The 18,148-nt window shown below is 33.1% G+C and overlaps 2 protein-coding genes across 4 annotated transcripts; both read left to right on the forward strand.

The window, feature by feature from the left end:
• The first annotated feature begins 800 nt into the window (after window positions 1–800).
• Window positions 801–4,971, forward strand: LOC11431859 (vesicle transport protein GOT1). The gene is made up of 7 exons (XM_003617202.4): window positions 801–965; window positions 2,122–2,190; window positions 3,538–3,629; window positions 3,734–3,814; window positions 3,905–4,002; window positions 4,087–4,168; window positions 4,488–4,971. The coding sequence occupies exons 2-7, from the start codon at window positions 2,160–2,162 to the stop codon at window positions 4,524–4,526; spliced, it is 423 nt and encodes a 140-aa protein (XP_003617250.1). The 5' UTR covers window positions 801–965; window positions 2,122–2,159; the 3' UTR covers window positions 4,527–4,971.
• A 5,529-nt stretch (window positions 4,972–10,500) lies between these two features.
• Window positions 10,501–17,059, forward strand: LOC11431860 (protein SMG7). 3 transcript variants are annotated; one of them, XM_024784412.2, is made up of 8 exons: window positions 10,501–10,657; window positions 11,051–11,155; window positions 11,957–12,559; window positions 12,705–12,827; window positions 13,692–13,924; window positions 14,034–15,949; window positions 16,029–16,154; window positions 16,401–17,046. In XM_024784412.2, the coding sequence occupies exons 2-6, from the start codon at window positions 11,084–11,086 to the stop codon at window positions 15,925–15,927; spliced, it is 2,925 nt and encodes a 974-aa protein (XP_024640180.1). In that variant the 5' UTR covers window positions 10,501–10,657; window positions 11,051–11,083; the 3' UTR covers window positions 15,928–15,949; window positions 16,029–16,154; window positions 16,401–17,046. The 3 variants fall into 3 exon arrangements, with proteins under 3 accessions (XP_024640180.1, XP_024640179.1, NP_001411841.1); XM_024784411.2 differs by having other exon boundaries at window positions 16,042–16,154; NM_001424912.1 differs by having other exon boundaries at window positions 10,589–10,657; window positions 16,052–16,154; window positions 16,401–17,059.
• Window positions 17,060–18,148: the final 1,089 nt, after the last annotated feature.

Genomic DNA, 18,148 nt, shown 5'->3' on the forward strand with positions numbered 1-18,148 from the left:
GTTATATTAATTTCAATTGTAAAAGTTTACTGCAACTTCAATTTTTTTTATTTTTTTTATAAAGCATTAGAAAGAAAAAAAAAACTTATAATTTAATGTTTCAATTATCTTGTACCAAAAAAAAAATGTTTCAATTATCTTTTTTCATAATTTTGGCTGAACGAAATATTGCAAAATTATATTTTAAATTAATTCCAAATATTTTTAACACAGAAAAATACACTTGCTTATATATATTATTGTAATTAATAGCATATTTTTTTTGTAAAGAATAAAAATAGCGTAATTTATTTTTATGAAAATTAATTTTATGCTTAAAATTATTTTTTGTATTTGATTGGTAATTGTATCATAGTCGATGGATTAAATTTAAAAAATAAACTTGTGAAATTATGTTACTTTTTATAAGTGTAATAATACTTTTTAGAGAACAAAATCATATAATATAATACAAGATTTTCATTATAAAAACCGAGCCGAGTCAACCGATTTAATCCGATTTTTTCATGCAGTTCGACCAGTGACCCAGTGATTCGACTATTGACCCAGTGACCCAGTACCCTTACCGAGTCGATCACGACATTTAATCCTAAATTTTATCAACATAAACATCGATATCCAATAAAAATCAATTATTTTTTCAGGTCATATAATTGCAAGGTGTGCTGGTTGATTTGACAAAATACACAATTGTTATTGGACGACCATGTAAAAATGACTGCATATTTTTGTTAACTTACCTTTTAAGGCAACTATAAATTTTGATAAAATAATTAAAATAAGCATATAAGTGTTAAAAACTATCTCCATTTTTCTAATGTATGAATTGAAGTGAAATATAGTGAAAAGAGATAGATTTCGCACCCAAAATATTTGTTTTATTTTGCTATCGAATTCACCACCACCGCCGTCACCTCCGGTCACCATTTCCGTCGAATTCCGGCGACGCCACGCTCCTAACACCGGTAACTCTCAATCTATTTCTCAGATCGATTTAACTGATTTAAGATCTCACCGCGGTTTCTCCTTTTCATTTTTGAATTCACTCGTTTCAAATTCAATTTCAATTTACAAATATATTTTGTTTAAAATGTTCATTTCTGGTTATGTGATGCTGTAATTTGAAATAGTTTGATAGGTTTATGCTTAATAGTTTATTTGTCGAAACTTCATTTCTGGTTTTTTTAGGGTTTCGTTTTTTATTGTTTGAGTTTTACAGGACTGAATTCCAGGTTAAGGACAAAGTAACCTTGATGCTTTTCGTATGATTTTAACTTTGGCCATAACTATTAACAAACTTTTAGAAAATCATGGATAGTTAAGTTAGGAACCATACGAAAATGGATATAAGGTTAAATAGGTGTTGACTGGTGTAATTTACCGAAAAACTTTTGTAACTTTGTAACCTTCTATGAAAGCAGGCATATTTACATACTTATGTATTACGTGGTTTGAATATGATCTCATAGTTTACGGGTGGGTAGATTGAAATTTAGAATTGACTTGCTTTGCTCATGAGGAGATGAATTTATTTTTCGTACCAATCCATTACTATTTGGTTCTCCTATGCAGTGGCGAAGCTAGTCATTTTTTTTATGAGGGAGCCAAATCTAAAGAAATAAAATATATTGAGTGACGAAATACATTTATCAAACAAGTGGGTATTTTTTGGCTTTCCCATTTCTACTCGTTTTTGACAAATAAACTCATTTGGTAGCCAAAAATATTATTGGGGTAGCTTAATACAAAATATACTAACTTATTCAAATTAAAACTATTTTTTGGGTATCTTTGGCTATTACAAAATATACTAACTTATTCAAAGTTAAACTATTTTTTGGGTAGCTTTGGCTACCCATAAATACTCATTGCTTCATCTCTGCTCCTAGATATTTTTTCACTCGGACTAAGTGCATGTTTGGTATCACCGAGGGTTTTCCAAAATCATGGTGGCTCACTCTGATTATGGAAATACACTATGGCACTAAAGTTTGATAACCTAACATGCACAAGATTTTATCATCAGGTGGTGACGTTGCAGTATGATATTTGAATTAAATTTTCTGTAGAGATGATGATTCTCATTCATGTATTAACTGAGTTGGTTATTTTGTATTACAGAGAAGCCAACGTGCCTGGACATCTAAATTGCTGGTAAAATGCTTTCCTTTGAGATGAACGACCGAAAAAGTAAGTGGAATACAATATTATATTTTTTTCTTGTATCAGCAATAATGGTATTGTATGAGTTATCAACTTTTTTATTGTTTATGTGTGTAGAAGAAGGAATTATTGTTGAGTTTGCTATAGTTTCATAAATTAGTTATCTTATTCAATATGCAGTTATTCTGTGCAAGAGGTGTATCTTGTTTTGATTTATTCAACGCTATGATTTTGTTTGATTTTTTTTTTTTTTGTCTTTTTCCTTTTCCCTACCTTTGCGTATTTCTTGGGATTTCTTAATGGTCAAATAGAGCTCTTAAACTAGAAAGTTTGTTGAATTTAAAAAAACCGGTGCTTCATTTTGTAGAATGATTATATTTTGTGAAGTCATTATTGCCATCTATTTTCAATTAGCCTTGGTTATTTAATATGCATATACCTGGTTACCATCTATTTGCGTTCCTTCGTTATGCAACATTGTGTGCTCAGTGCCTTGAGTGTGTTGGCAAAAGATTTGCGCGAAATGTGAAGAAAGAAAGATAGAAAGGAAGGAAGAAAAGGGATAGGACGGGAAAATTGGACTCACTGCATGATCTATAATAGGCAGCCTTACCTTGTTTTTACAAAAGGCTGATTCCACAGCATAAACCTATAACCTCTTGTTCACTTGGTGTCTACTCCAAACTTTGGGCCATGGCATAGGGAAAATTTTGTGTCTCAATTCATATAGAAGTACTATGAAATAGAGAAATTAAGAGCATAATTTCTTGCCAGAGTCTTAAAGCAAGAAGCTAGAATATATACATAATATTAGCCACTCTTATAGCGTAACAATGATTATCATTTTTGTAGTGAAAAGGAAAAGTTACAACTTTCAGCTATGATTGTGATTTTATGAAACTGTTTTCTTCAAATTGATTATTTAAAAGTATGATGTCATCTGATTCTTGTAGCAGGTCGGCCACACTTCGTAAGGCTTTTAGTTGTTGTTGATTTAAAATTTGAAATTAATGCCATCACCTGATGAAGCTAATGGAAATCTACCAATAATCTAATTGCTTATTGTGCCATAAACAATCATATCTCAATGCATCATCATGTTGATTTTCTTTAGGTTCTTGGTGGAAGAACATATACATATATGTCATTAAATTGTCCTATTTATACCTTGATATAGTTCTCAGACGTATTTTACTGCCTTTATGCTATGGTCTCATCATACTGGCCTACCGAAGCATTGTTTTGACTAAATCACATATAACTTATTTTTGTACATTACATATTTGGGACATCTACTACAATCCTATTTTGTCAACTTATTTTCATTTGTGTTATCTTATTATATTTAATATATGTGATTGGCATGCAATGCAGAGATTGGATTAGGATTAACTGGCTTCGGTATATTTTTCTCTTTCCTTGGGATTGTCTTCTTCTTCGACAAGGGATTGCTAGCTATGGGAAATGTATATTTCTTGCTGTTGCTTAAGCAGTCGCTTCAAATTATATTTTGCTTAGTATTTAGAACATCTATTTTAATGCCCTGGTATCTTTATGTTGCTCAAATAAGGTCCTGTTTGTGTCTGGAGTATCCTTAACCATTGGACTGAAGTCCACTATGCAATTCTTCATGAAACGAAGTAATTTTAAGGTAAGTCCGTTATCAGTTTACTGTTTGTTTCATTTTCTGTCTTGTACTCCATGGTAAATAACCCCCACATCCCTTTTACTTTTTTACTAGGGGACAATCTCATTTGGTATTGGGTTCTTGATTCTCATTTTGGGATGGCCTATTTTGGGCATGATTATTGAGGCATATGGGTTCATCGTACTATTCAGGTTTAGTGGAATTTTAAAGAAACTCTAATGTTGTATTTAATTATGTTAATATGCTATAAGCTAATGATGGATGATATTGTGCAGTGGATTCTGGCCTACACTGGCTGTTTTTCTACAGAAGATTCCTGTTCTTGGTTGGGTCATTCAACAGCCATTCATCCGATCGGTATGTATTCGCGATAAATCAACATGTTTTTACCTTCCAACTAAATCTTCGCTGAAGCACCTTACACATTCACTACTATAGAGGCTACCATATCAATAATCAATGTTCCTGAAATCCTTAGTGATTCTGATCGATTCTATTTCGTGCGTCTTTATTTTTAATTAATTCACATGAAAAATGACATATAGAGAACTTCCTGCTAAACTTTCACAATTCTGAAGATGGAAAAAGATTTAGGTTCGAAAACATTTTATCGCATTCATCTGTATATAACCTGAAATTTATAAACTGAGCCTTCAAATTTTCTGTCCACTTGCAGTTCTTTGACCGCTATAGAGGTAAACGAGTGCCTGTGTAACACTGAGATCTTTGGAAATATTCTGTAACAACTGGCAAGCACATTTGCAAGTCAATGTAAAGAAAATACTCTCATATGGGATCTTAGAATGTGAATTGAGATCAACTTCTGTTGGTAGAAAATGATTGTGACTTTATCATGTCAGTCATTTAGTGGAAAGGAAAATGATTAGGAAAAGGTTTCACAGTTTTCACTTTGCTACTTGTTTGGCTTCTCTTCATTCTAATGCTTAGCAGAAAATCAATTGATCTCAGGATTTATGTTACTATTTCATTCACACGCCTTTTGCAAGCATCGGTGGCATTCATTCATTGGAGTATAAGGATTTTAAATGATGTTATCTTAGCAATATGGAATTAGTTTCTTTTTGTCTTTCTATTTTTCGAAGTATAAATGTTTGATCCTCAATTCCGATTTCATCTCCCCGGGTATTTTCTTTTTGACAGTGTCATCGATCTTTTCATCCTTTTTCTTTCATTAATATTTTGTTGATTCGTTCTATTATTGTCTTTAATGAAAATAAAAGTCTATTATTGTCCTTAGTTGCCAATTTCCATCTAGATATTGTAAAGTGGATATTGATATTGATATTATGATTAACCATTGGTTTGGATATAGTCGCTGTTAAATAATGGAATATATAGATTGAGATACATTACGTTATATTATATGCATATCAATTTGGTTGTGAGACCACGACCTTACCATTCCTTAATTGCCTTCTCCCTGTGTTCTTAATACATAATCAATTTACAACGTATTGAAGTAAATTCAATTAATATTAGATAAATCATAAAAGTAATAATGTTTAAACATGTATGCTAATTTTGTTTAGGGAATCTCATAGATCATCAACCTCCAGATCTATCTTCCTCAGCCTTCCCGTTCCAGTTCCCGCTTCCATATTGAAAGAGTTCTCTCTAGAGAGAAGAGATTGACCAAGAGAGGAAAATAATATGGAAGGTAGAGATCGACTAAAAGAAAGAAGAAAACAAATTTTTTTTTTTTGGCTTTCGCACTGGTTTCCGATCCACCAAAGGTGGGCAACTAATCCGGCTCGTGCGTAGAGGCATGCGCACTGGCCAAGCGTTGTTCCCCTGGAAATCGAACCCGGTATTCCCCATATACGTCCTTGTAAAGAGCTCCTTGCCACTTGAGTTCAAGCAACTTGGTTTGAAGAAAACTATTTCGTATATGAGAGACTCTCTTTTAATAACAAATGCACCTCTTGATGATGCACAAATAGGGTCAATTAATAACGTTTCATAATGACGTAGGAAAAAGGATTGCAAAGACATAAATGGTGTGACAACTCGTTTTCAATATCAACCTTGAATCCTTGTCCTTGATATCAGAACAATTTATTAGCACGACAAATAAGACATGAAGTTGTGCTCGCAATTTATCAGAACAATTTGGCAACAAACCTATGGGGTAGCGTTAAGCACACACTAACTTACAAAACCACATCTTTGTTTCTTTCAGCATGATGCTAGTACCATTTTTTTCCCCTAACAGACCCCAAATATCAAACACAACTTTGTTAAAATATATTAACAGAATCATAAAGGCAACATAAATCATATTCTATCCTCCTTAAAAAAAAAAACCATTAAAAAAATATTAAACACTCAAAGTAACTTGATGGAATAAACTAAGCAAATTGAAGTATTTTTGAGAAAATTAAACATTAGATTAATTTGGTTGTTTGGAGGATCGTTCAACGTTAATTTTGGAATGAACTAAGTTGTAAAACTTCATTCTAAATTGTAAAATCTTGTTTAATGGATCAGCTTAAGAAACTTGCTTAATGCCAATAAAGGATGAACTAAACTGAATTATTAATGATCGGATCATAAAGGTGGCATTCGATGGAAGAAATTGCAGAGATATAGGACAAATCAAAATGTAATATATATAGTAACATGTGCATATGCATTTTAAAATGAGGAACTGATGTTAATGAGAGATTACCGTTTCGATTTGGTAACTTCTTGATAGTCAATATACTAACATTTTGATAGTCAAGTGTAGTTTAAGAAAATTAGGTAATGACATAGATTCTAGTTTCTGAAGGGATCTGTAGATAGATGGCGAGCCATTGGTAAAACGATTCGGAATGCTCTTTGATTTTTCGCGCAATTAATACAACATATACCCTTGATCGCTTCTTTTGTTTTATTTTACTCCTGAAGTTTTACCAATATCGCAATGCAGATCAGGTTTGTTCCATATTTTCAATATTCTACGGCCAACTCGGAGATGAACTGTGGACTGAAGTAATTGTGAGGAACTAGAGATGGCTCTAGCTATGAAGGGTAAAAAAAGTCCATGTTGAGATGCAAAAGCTATCTTACAAACCCAGTTTACTACAATGGTTGCATATATGCAGAGTCATTGGGAAGTTTTTTTAGTAGTAATCTAGAAACATGGTTGCCAAGGACTTAAAATAAACCACATACTTGTTCTCATGCCAACACTTCCACCAACTAGATTTCACTATAAATGCCGGTTAATAGCAGCATGTAACAATGAACTATTTCGAGTTGGTTTTTAAATCATTGTTTAACATTACATTTATCAATCAAATATTTTCTAAAGTAAAACAATGGAAATTTGTAACCTTTTCTGATTTGTTGTCCGTGGCTAAAGGCTCTGGCATCTTGATCAATATATAGTTGAAATTCTTACAAGATCTTGATTAATAACGTCATTAGTGCTATTAACGGAAAAACGATCTATCGGTTTTTATGTTGCATTTAATTGTATATAGGATTTTTTTTTATTTTTTTTTATAAATAATATTAAAATGGAAAATGCTAGATATCAAGAATGATTTTATAAAAAAAAATTCAAGAATGACATGGCACAATAACCACCTTTAGATTTCAGTCTCATTTATTAATCTTTCATAAAAAAAAGATATATAACACCCACCACCCCATGATTTTCGGCCAGACTGAGATTTTATTGGTTAACATTAATTTCAGGACTATTTCTTGATAAAATCTAAGGGTGGTTATTCTGCCATGTCATTCTTGGAATTTTCTTGATAAAATCTTTCTTGATATATAGCATTGCTCTATTAAAATAAGTTTTTTTAGTGTCAAATATTGTTATAATTGTTGTGGATTTTTCGTATTTCAAAACAAAAAGTGTATTTCTAGATAACAAACTGTTTTCACCTTGATTAAAATTCCTCCATGCTTTGTTAATGGGACAGAATGCTGCATGCTCTTCAAAAATCTGGTTATGATAAACCAAGAATCCAAGATCTCCGAATGATATTTAAGGATAAATCCAAATATGAAAGGATTTACAAAGTTGATGCGAATATTCATGCCGATGACAGAACTATTGAGGACATGGTTAAAAAAAACATGTTTTTTTTGGTGAAGCCTTTCTATATCTTACTATGCATAGAGGATATTTGCGATTTTTTTCTTTCAATTTTATCCTTTTTATATAAACTATTTTATTTACAATTTAATCTTTAATTAATTATTTAATTAAAGGGTTAAATAAGTAAATTTTCCCTCTAAATATACCAATATTTTATTTTAGTCTCCTAAAATATTTTTTATGCTTTTGGTTCCACCAAAAAATTTCATTCATGAAATTAATCTCTACTTTTTAGTCAACTCATGTCTAACTTTCATATTTTTTAACGAGATTTTTCAGAAATAGGTAGAAAATTATGACAAAGTTTTTTAGGTTAAATATGTTTTTGGTCCCTATAAATTAATATACAAACTTTTCGTTTTAGTCCTTCTAAAATTTTCCTTCAACTTTTAGTCTTTCTAAAATTTTCCTTCAACTTTTAATCCCTATAAAATTTTCAATCACTATTTTTGGTCCCTACTTGTAAGTAAATTTTTGTATTTTTTAATGAAATTGTGTAGAAATGTATGAAATATTGTAAAAATCACTCCCAATGTGTAATTACACTTTTGGTCCTCGCATTTTGACCAACTCACGAAAATGATCCTACCTCTTTTAAATCGAACAAAATCGTCCCTAAATTATATGTTTTTTGCAGTTTTAGTCCTATCTCCCTATTTCCAACTCCATAAACGTACATAAATGACAGTTAGTCCAACCACCTATGCTCAACCATGAAATAAACAAGGAATAAATCATGTGGGTATAAGGAATCTACTCTGTTCATCACACAAACCAAGAAAAACCCTAATTTCTAAGACATGCTTCAGGTATGTAACATGTCTCAGAAATTAGGTTAGTGTGTTGAATAAAGTAGATTCTTTGTACCCACATGTTTTATTCTTTGTTTATTTCATGGTTGAAATTAGATGGTTGGACTAAAACTGTCATTTATGTGCGTTTCTGGTTGGAAATAAGGAGATATAACTAAAACTGCAAAAAACATATAGTTTAAGGACGATTTTGTTCGATTTAAAAAGGGTAGGACCATTTTCGTGCTTTAGTCAAAATGGAAGGACCAAAAGTGTAATTAAGCCAAAAAAAATTAGAATTTTTTAACAAAACATGAATTAAATATGATTTTTTTTACCACCAAACATATAAAAATTCATATTTAATTCATGTTTTGGTAAAAAATTCTAAATTTTTTAGGAGAGATCCTTATAATATTATACATTTTTCTGAAAAATTTCATTTAAAAATATGAATTGGACATATGAGTTTACTTTAAACGAATGACCAAAAGTAAGGATTGAAAATTTTATAGGGACTAAAAGTTGAAAGAAAATTTTAGAAGGATTAAAACGAAAAGTTGAATATTTATAGTGATCAAAAACATATTTAACCCAAATTTTTTTAAGGAAACAAATATTTTTTGTTAAAACATGAATTTTTTAACCCATATTTTTTTATGGATGATGCAAAATCATATTTGCATTTATTTCAAGATTGCAAAATGTGTTTGAGATTTGTTCGATGTTCGAACGACTAATAAATTACACCAGTGGAAAATGATTGAATGAACCGAACTCAATGCAACATGAGAAATATTTTTCAATCATAATCGGTCCAACATTTTCGCAGTGGCATTAGATTGCATATTTAAGGCTAGAAACAATATTATTATTATTTTTTTGACAAAAAAATATATGTTATTTTTAGAATAGTAATCTTAACTTTACATATATCATTCAATACATTTATTTTAAAAGCTAAGAAATATATCAAATATTTCTCTTTAATCTATCAACCAACATGTAGTTGATGATCCTATCAACGACATCAATCAGAAATCTCATCTGCAAAATCGTGTTTTCATTTTAAAAGCCACAAAATATATTGAATATCTCTCTTTAATCGATCAACCAACATGCAGTTGATGACCATATCAACGACATCAATCAGAAATCTCCTCTGCAAATTTGTGTTTTCATTTTAAAAGCCACAAAATATATCGTATATTTCTCTTTAATCCATAAACCAACACGCAGTTGATGATCATATCAACGACATCGATCAGAAATCTCCTCTGCAAAATTATGTTTTCATTTTAAAGATGCAAAATATATCAAATAACTCTCTTTAATCGATCAACCAACATGCAGTTGATGACCATAACAACGACATTGATCAAAAATCTCCTCTGCAAAATCATGTTTTCATTTTAAAGCTGCAAAATATATCATCAAATAGCTCTCTTTAATCGATCAACCAACACGTAGTTGATGACCATACATCGATCATAAATCCCCCCTATAAGTCGTGTTAAACTGAACTGTGAGTGCGACAATGCTCTAACAAATCGCACCGGAAAAATTGACTATAACTTTGTGATCCGCCATGATAAAATATAATTTATTATTGATTATTTTTTTCCATATGAAGGACAGCTCTATCACCACAACACTATACCTATATCATTCACCCCCAAAATAAAATAAAATAAAAACAAGAAAATGATTAGATATACATTTGAAAGAAGAAGAAAATAAAATACTTGGTAAAGGTCAATTCAAAGTATTGATATTCAAAGGCCCAGTCTAAAAACGGCGTCGTTGAACATTCACCGCCTGCAAGAAACTTTATTATCCCTTTTGTACCCTCAAAACACAACGACCTCTCTCTCTCTCTCTCTCTCTCTACCAAACCCTAATCCTAAATTCCACCGATCCTTCAATCCAATCTCACAGGTCAATTTTCCCCCAATTTCTTATTCTTCTCTTCGTATGTATTATTATCGTTATTTTGTTCTTTGATTTTCATCGATCTGATTTTGATTTACACCTTTCAATTTTTTTCCTGAATATGATTTTATCTTACGAAATTCCTATGTTTAAGAGATTCGTAGGAAAATTTAATTTATGAATTATTCGGTTTAGTTTTTAGGGTTTATTTTCTGTTATTTCAATTACGTTTTTCATTTTAACAAATTGATGATTTTAGTTATTACGGTTATATTGAATTTGATGATTGGTGTATTTTGTGTAACGATAAGGGTGTTATGTTAGGCTTTTATTTTATTTCTGTTACTTCAAAATTTGTTGTTAACTATTTTTTTTTTTGTTATTTGTTGGTTTTGTCAGGTTAAGTTTAGTCAATGAATGTTTGATTGATGGATGATGATAGTAGAGATGGATAAAATGTCTGCTCCTTCATCGCGGGAGCGTGCACAACGCCTTCTGGACAATGTAACGTTCTTTTGCTCTCTTTTTGATTCATTGGGTACCAACCTTGTAATTGTTGTGATCATTAAATTAGGGGTTGCATGTAGGAAGTTACACTTTGCATGATTTGCTCTGGTTTTTGTTGTTGATTGATTTAGAATGGAATGAGTTTATCGGTTCGTTTTCTTCTTTTAGGGTATGTTTGGATGGAGGGTTTACTTTTCTCTTTTAAACTACGGACACTGTAAAATAATAATTTGTAATGTTGTTCTTTGATTTTTTTTAAAATATCAGATATTTTTAAAAACATAGGCTTAGTCCTCCAAACCTCCCTCCCAAACAAACCCTTAATTGGAAGATAACTCTATATTTCATATGCATGTACGAAGTTCACTTTGGAAGATATACCATGTCGTTTTGTAGATTGTGATTTAGAGGAGCAGGTTTTTATGGATTGGTGTTTTTCTTATTCTTCCTCTAATGGGGAAGATAACTAACTTTTTGGTTTGTTTTGGAATTAGTGATAGACCTTGTTATCACTCCTTTATTGTATTGTTGCCGAAAACTGTTGTATATTTTGGTGTTTTGGTTACTTCGGACTTATTTGTCCCTGTTGCTGCCAGATTCACACTTGTTTGTATGCACTTGTGGATTTCTTGAATGTTAATTGATTATAAAATGAAAACCTATAACTTCATGTTCTCTGCTTTGGAAAACCCTGTAGAACATATAACTCTTGTTATTTTTATGCTGTAGCTTACATGTTCTTCTAATTACTTCATAAGAATATTTTTATGAAATTTTTGTAATTGTTTTTCTTACTAGGTCATTGAATTGGAGAAAAAGCGCCGTAAATCAGCTCAGACACAGGTCCCGTCAGATCCCAATATTTGGCCACAGTTGCGTGAGAATTATGAGGCAATAATTCTTGAGGATTATGCTTTTTCTGAGAAGCACGGTATTGAGTTTGCTCTTTGGCAATTGCATTACAAACGGATTGAAGAGTTAAGGGCATATTTCAGTGCTGCTCTTACTTCTGCAAGCTCAAAATCATCCGAGGGTGGGAAAGGTTCTGCACGACCTGACCGGATAACTAAAATAAGGCTGCAGTTGAAGACTTTCCTTTCAGAAGCAACTGGATTTTACCATGATCTTATCATGAAAATCAAAGCGAAGTATGGGCTTCCTCTTGGTTACTTTGAGGACTCGGAGAATCGGATTGTGATGGAGAAAGATGGAAAGAAATCAGCTGAGATGAAGAAAAGTTTGATATCCTGTCATCGTTGTTTGATATACTTGGGTGATCTTGCTCGCTACAAAGGATTGTATGGAGAAGGTGACTCTAAAAAGCGTGAGTTTACAGCAGCTTCTAGTTACTATATACAAGCTGCGTCTATTTGGCCTCCAAGTGGGAATCCCCACCATCAGGTTTTTGGCACTTTTTTTTGCATTTGTTGTGATTTATTTTGGCCGTCTCACATCTCATATTTTAGGATGTAGTATATTACTATTATGGTGTTGAGCTTGCAACTATTACTATATGATTTTGATTTGATAAATCTATCAATTTCAGCTGGCTTTGTTGGCTTCATATTATGGTGATGAGCTTGCAACTATTTACCGATATTTTCGGAGTCTGGCTGTGGATAGTCCATTTACAACTGCTAGAGATAATTTAATAGTCGCATTTGAAAAGGTAATGCGACCATGAAGTTGATTCTGAAACCTAATATTTTTATATTCAAAAGTCTCCTATTTTTTTTTGTTCAAAAGTCTCAGCTGTTTGATATGTTGGTATCCTGTTCCTTTTTTTTTATTTGTTGTTCAACTGTGATATTTTCCGGCTTCCTTGCAATACAACTATGACGTTTCAAGTTCTGTCATTTATACTAGTGTTTGATTTTCAAAGCTAAATGAATTAGAAGTTTGTAAGCTGTAAGTTTCGGACCGGCTTACAAGTTAATATAGCATTGATGTTTACATGTTTTCCAGACATGATTGTCGACTTTGTGTGTATATTATTAGTGATTCAAATTCAAATCAATAATGTGAGAGACGTGTGTAAGGGACAATCATGTTTGTAGCTTAGAGAATTTGAATGAATTTTATTACTGGAAATAATGGATTGAACATTTTACAATGCAGACCAAGATAAATTCCTAGTTCAAGAATTAGGAAGGGAACTATCTGGGTAACTACTAAATTTCTTAATAGCTATATGCCTATATCTATTATAAACAACCTAGCTGACTCAGGATGAGTCTGTTATAAGTTACAACAGACTTCAGTAACTGTTGTATGAGTAGTTCTGCTAAACAACATGTAGTTACATACAATTTTATTTAAAACTTCAATACCGCACACCACCTCAGGTGAAATTTTTTGTCTCTTTGGTATGGCTCCTGAAACGGATGAGGAATTTTCCCTTGACTTTGATCGTCTATTTGTTGCTTTAATGTATGGTGTTGTCTTTTTTCCTGGTGATTGTTTTCCCTTGCGTATGATCTTTTTGGTGTTATGGTTTTATTTTCCTAATAATCTTTTTACAATACCATGATAGAATCGACAAAGTTACTCTCAGCTTTCTGGTGAAGTTAAAGCTGTTGCAGTCAAGGAATCGTCTGGGCAATTAGCTGGCAAAGGAAGAGGAAAAGTGGAAGCAAAACTTGTGACAAGGAGTAACGGTGTGCAGGCCTGTACTAAAAATGAAGGAGCATCCAATGTACAAGAGACTTACAAATCTTTCTGCACTCGCTTTGTCCGTCTAAATGGAATCTTGTTCACCCGTACAAGGTATATATTTCAGATTCACTCACACTGAACTTTTTACGCATTACACCATTGAGGATGGATATATTCTTACTTATTTCCTTTATTTTTTTTATTTTTTTCATGATGATAGCCTGGAGACTTTCACTGAAGTTCTCTCTCTTATATGCACTGGCCTGCGTGAACTTCTGTCGTCAGGCCAAGATGAAAAGCTGAATTTTGGCCAGGATACTCTTGAGAATGGTCTTGCCATTGTCAGAATTATTTCCATTATCGTCTTCACAGTTCATAATGTGAATAAGGAATCTGAAGGTCAAACTTATGCAGAAATTGTACAGCGTGCTGTTCTACTTCAGAATGCATTCACTGCAGCTTTCGAACTGATGAGTATTATAATAGAGAGATGCAGCCAGTTGCAGGATCCTACTTGCAGTTATCTTTTACCTGGCATTTTGGTTTTTGTTGAGTGGTTGGCATGTTACCCTGATCATGCTGCTGGCAATGATGTGGATGAGAAACAAGCGGCCGTTAGATCAAAATTTTGGAATCATTGTATTTCCTTCTTGAACAAGCTACTATCAGTTGGGTCTATGTCTATTGAAGGTGATGAAGAGGATACTTGTTTTAGTAACATGAGTAGGTATGAAGAAGGGGAAACTGATAACCGGCTTGCTTTGTGGGAGGACTTTGAGTTAAGAGGATTTGTTCCACTTCTCCCTGCACAAACGATCTTGGATTTTTCAAGGAAGCATTCCCTTGGAAGTGATAGTGAAAAAGATAGAAAAGCGCGGGTCAAAAGGATTTTAGCTGCAGGAAAGGCTTTATCTAACATTGTTAGGGTTGATCAGAAAATGATATATTTTGACTCCAAGGGAAAGAAATTTATAATTGGTGTTGAGCCTCGTATCTCAGACGATTTTGTTCTTGCCTCTGCCATACCTGTCGAGGATGGGTTATTGAAAGAAAATACAGCAGACAACCCAAAGTTAGGGATTGTTCAGCCAGACCACCACCAGCATGTGGAAGAAGAGGATGATGACGAGGTTATTGTTTTCAAACCTATAGTAGCCGAGAAGCGAACAGATGTGGTAGTTTTATCGTCAGGGGAATCCGACAAAGGCTTGGAGCCTGTCCCAACAGCTTCAGGAGGGAATATAAAATATAACGTCAATTCTGCTTTTAACCCTTCCAATGATGTAAACCATCAAACATTTTTGCCTGCTTCTGCTGGTTATATGGGGCCTCAATACTTGCAACCTGTTCACCAACATTCTTCAAGGTGGGTAGAGGAGGGAATGTCTCTGGCCAACTGTTTTGATGGTCTTGGATTCTTGGAGAATGGGCATGTAGTAAAACCTGAGCTCTCACTGCCTGAAGCTTTACCAATCATTAACCATGCCTCACTTACAGTTCCTATCCATCAATCTGTAAGTACTGGTGCTAATTCATTTTATGGTCTCTCAAAAGCTGAAGACTTCACGATACCATTCAAAGTTGATACTGTTGCATCTTCCGGAGTCATTACTGATAACTCTTATGTGAAGTCATCGTCAGTTTTGCAAGCTGGTTTGAAAAAATCTCCAGTCAGCCGTCCTTCTAGGCACCTCGGACCTCCCCCTGGTTTCAGTCATGTTTCTCCTAAGCTAGACATGGAATCTACTGTTTCAGATTCAATTAGTGGGAATCCCGTTATGGACGATTACAGTTGGTTGGATGGATATCAGTTGCCTTCATCAACCAAAGCTTTATGTCCAGATGGTCCTATGACTTACACCCAAACAAATACCCAGCAAATAAATAACAATATTTTGAGTGGGCCAGCTTGCTTTCCCTTCCCTGGAAAACTACTTCCATCTGCAATGCAGGGGGGTATGCAGAATGGTTGGCATACTTCTGAGCTATTAAAAGCACACCATCAACAGCAACTGCAGCCACCGCAACCACTCACAAATGGAAATCAGCATTTTACTTCACTGCCTGAGCAATTTCAAGGACAGTCAATCTGGACAGGTCGTTACTTGGTGTGATGTCGGTTTAAGAATATTGACGGTATGTTTATAGTCTGGATTTGTTGCTGTTTATTTGCTGGTTACCTTTTTTTATTTTAAATTTTTGGAATTACTAACAGTTATGTATTGGAGGTTCTTGAAGGATTCTTACAGATCCATTCAAACTCCAACTCAGCTTCTTGTCAGTGACTGTTATTGGAGTTTATTTGGCCTAGACTTGTTGCAGGAAATTGCTACTCCAAAAGGTTGGTATCAAATTATTCTTAATACTGAAGATATCTGCATAACAGCTAGAAATTTGTGCCATCATTGATGTCAAAACATACCTTTCACTGAACTTTCAAATTCATGTCTTGTTTGTGTCTGATTTGCTGTGGCTTCTGTTTTACCCCAGTGTTGCGACTGCTGCTGTCAAATTTCTAAACTGTTGATTAATTGTTGTGTTTACTAGTGAATTTACCCGAGCATAATTTTCTTATGAATTATTGCAGTTTATACTGAGCTCTAAAGACCGAAGGAAGGAAGATAAGAAAGCATCTTTACAGTTCGAAGTTCGTTATGTAAATGCCTTTTCTGGTTGGGGACGGATAGTAGAAGGTGATACATAGAAGATTATCCAGTTTTCTTGGGGCTTTTTTCTTCTGGTATTGGTGGTATGCCTGTGGTTTGTTCGCTTATTGGAAATGTCATAACGGTGCACCTTTAATGTAAGAAATTTTACCATCAACTAGCTGCCAATGATACGTAGTGCTAGCACTTCTTCTTCCCCAAAGCTTCAAACTAGTTGGGGAGGTTGATACGTTTGAAGTGGTTGTCTGAAGTTGGATAATGGGATATGCTAATGACGTTGTGGAGCATGCTTATGCTCGAATAACTACTTTGCTACATGTGTTTAGGGGTTTCAACTCCGTTAAGGTTCTTATACTTTGTTTGCATGACAAGTGATATTGGTTCACTTTTCTTTTTTATTTCAAGTCAGGGATTTACTTGAACTTTATATATAAATAATACCTGTTGGATTGTTGGTCGTGAATATGTCTTTTCTGTCCTTGTGGATATGATGTATCTATCTATAATAAGATTAAGCTGTCTCTTACCTTCACCTATGCAGCAATGTTTGATTGTTTATGTTGAAAAGTAGACCGGAGCTTGCAACTGTTGGTCTGGTACCCTAGTTCAAACAAGGAGTGAATTGAAATTTGCTTTTGATGTGAATATTTTGTTTGTAGGTAATACATGAAGTTTTTTCATATCTACTCGAGTTTCAAGACTTTCTACCAGACTTTTTCAACTTAAATAAACAAGTAGACAAGAGTTGTTTGTTTTATGCGCTGTCTTGTCCCATTTGTTAGTGTCTTTAGTTTTTGCAATCTACCCAAGGACTTCTAAGACACCTGGGATCTTCTAGATGTATTTTATGCTTTGCCTTTTTATGTGTCTACTGTCTAGCATTTGCTGTTGAATGCTGAATTTACTTGGTTTGAGTTGAAACTTGACTTGAATCAGGGCTCTGACAAACATGTGTATTGATAATGATTAACATTATTTTATGAAATAACTAATTGTTTAGGATTTTTTATTTATATTTCAATTTTTCACAAATAATTAGAATTAAAAAACCATTTTTTGACAAGTTTAAGAGAATCTAAACTCAGTAGTTTCTAAATCCCTTTTTGCTATCCTTGGTTATGATGTGGTGTTCGTTCTGTGGCCATTCAACAAGCTTGATCTTTTGTTTTTGGAAGAAGCAGAACTTCTTGATCTTGTATTTCATAGCTAGAACATCTTGATCTTATATTATTCCAATATTGAATTAGTTCTAATATCATGCATGCTTGAAATGTTGCTTCATACACACATATATTGAAACAGCGAATGTTAAGTGACTTAGTGTAGGTAGTATTATGATGGAAGTGGAAATCAAATCATCGACCACATTATCACTCCACTCCTTAACCCCCACCCAATGACGGAGCTTGAAAGATTTATGTGAGGTGGTCAACTTTCTTGTGTGTATTATTTTGCACCATTATTAAAGGCAACTTAAAAAAATATGATTATAAAAGTAATTCGTGAAACATGCAACTTCATAGTTTTAGACAACATAAACATAGTAACACACAAAAACATCATTACTTAAATATTACTCTCTCCGTTCTTTTTTAAGTGTCACTTTTGGAGAAATTTTTTGTTTCTATTTAACTGTCACTTTTAAAGTTCAATGCAACATTAAATGTTG

The sequence above is a fragment of the Medicago truncatula genome, chromosome 5, assembly GCF_003473485.1.
Source record: "Medicago truncatula cultivar Jemalong A17 chromosome 5, MtrunA17r5.0-ANR, whole genome shotgun sequence".
Taxonomy (NCBI): Eukaryota; Viridiplantae; Streptophyta; class Magnoliopsida; order Fabales; family Fabaceae; genus Medicago; species Medicago truncatula.